The 1,599-nt window shown below is 38.0% G+C and overlaps 1 protein-coding gene across 1 annotated transcript; it reads left to right on the top strand.

Moving 5' to 3' along the window:
* Positions 1 to 123: 123 nt before the first annotated feature.
* Positions 124 to 1,062, top strand: LOC102863593 (olfactory receptor 6C3-like). Its single transcript, XM_006884006.1, has one exon. It carries the CDS (start codon positions 124 to 126, stop codon positions 1,060 to 1,062), a length of 939 nt encoding a protein of 312 aa, XP_006884068.1.
* The last annotated feature ends 537 nt before the right edge of the window (positions 1,063 to 1,599 follow it).

The following is a 1,599-nucleotide window of genomic DNA, read 5'->3' as shown; positions in this document are numbered from 1 at the left end:
TTCTACATTATTATTTATTATTATAGCTACTTAAAAAATATTGTACTAATCTCCATTTTCTTTTTATTTTTTTTATTGCTGTAAGGATTCAAAGGGAAAGGAGAAAAAAAGGAAAGAATAGCCATGAGAAATCGAACAATACCTACAGAATTCATCCTTCTAGGGCTATCAGATGATCCAGAGCTTCAAGTGGCAATTTTTCTTTTCTTAATGATAACCTATATATTAAGTGTTAGTGGAAACTTGACTATCATCACTCTCACTTTGGTGGACACTCATCTACAGACTCCTATGTATTTTTTCCTCAGGAATTTTTCTGTACTAGAAATATCCTTTACAACCGTCTGTATCCCTAGGTTCCTTGGCACAATCATTACTAGAGACAAAACTATTTCATACAATAATTGTACAGCTCAACTGTTTTTCTTCATTTTCATGGGTATAACAGAATTTTACCTTTTAACTGCCATGTCCTATGATCGCTATGTCGCCATCTGCAAACCACTACATTATACAACCATCATGAGCAAGAGAGTGTGTATGCTGCTTGTCTTTTGTGCATGGCTTACAGGATTTTTAAATATCTTCCCACCAGTTATTCTTTTTCTCCAGTTAGATTATTGTGGTTCCAATGTCATTGACCATTTTGCTTGTGATTACTTTCCTCTCCTACAACTGTCCTGCTCAGACACATGGCTCCTAGAAGTGATTGGTTTTTACTCTGCAATAGTGATTCTACTTTTCACTTTGGCATTAATAGTTCTGTCTTACATGTTCATCATTAGGACAATTCTGAAACTTCCTTCTGCTAGTCAAAGGAAAAAAGCTTTCTCCACTTGTTCCTCACACATGATTGTCATTTCCATCTCTTATGGGAGCTGCATTTTCATGTATGCCAACCCATCAGCAAAAGAAAAGGCATCATTGACCAAAGGAGTGGCTATTCTCAATACGTCTGTTGCTCCTATGATGAATCCATTCATATACACTCTGAGAAACCAGCAAGTTAAGCAAGCCTTTAAGGACACTATCCAAAAGGTAATATATTTCACCAGCAAATAAAATTATTGTTGTTGCTGTTGTTATGTGCTGTTGAGTTGCTTATGACTCATAGTGACCCTATGTAAACAGCCTTAAACCCTGTTCTATCATGTGCCAACATTATTGTCTCTGACGCACATACTCTTGTTAACCCAGTGACTCAATCTATTGATCTTATCAAGAGTCTTTCTCTTCTGCTGTCCCTCCACCCTCTCAAGCTTGATGTCCCTCTCCAAGGACTGGTCCCTTCTTGCAACATGTTCAAAGTATGTCAGATGAAGTTTAGAGTCCTTGCCTCCAAGAACTAACCTGGTTTCACTCTCTCTAGGACGAACCTGATTGTTTTCTTAGCAGTCCATGGTAGACTCAATATTCTTCTCTAGCACCACAGCTCAAAGGTATCAATTCTTCTTCTATCATCCCTAGTCATTGCCCAACTTCCTGATGCATAGCAAGTAATTGCGACGACTATGACCTGAATCAGGTGCACCTTAATCTCTAGACTGACATTGTTTCCCTTCAGTACTTTGAAGAGGACCCTGATAGCAGATTTTCCCA

Source organism: Elephantulus edwardii, unplaced genomic scaffold (assembly GCF_000299155.1).
Source record: "Elephantulus edwardii isolate Elephantulus edwardi_28Jun2011 unplaced genomic scaffold, EleEdw1.0 scaffold00030, whole genome shotgun sequence".
NCBI lineage: Eukaryota > Metazoa > Chordata > Mammalia > Macroscelidea > Macroscelididae > Elephantulus > Elephantulus edwardii.
Note: the sequence above shows the minus strand (reverse complement) of the source record. Positions and strands in the feature narration are given on the sequence as shown.

Excerpts from the sequence above, each read along its gene's own strand:
- LOC102863593 (XM_006884006.1), top strand. The coding sequence starts at position 124 with ATGAGAAATCGAACAATACCTACAGAATTCATCCTTCTAGGGCTATCA.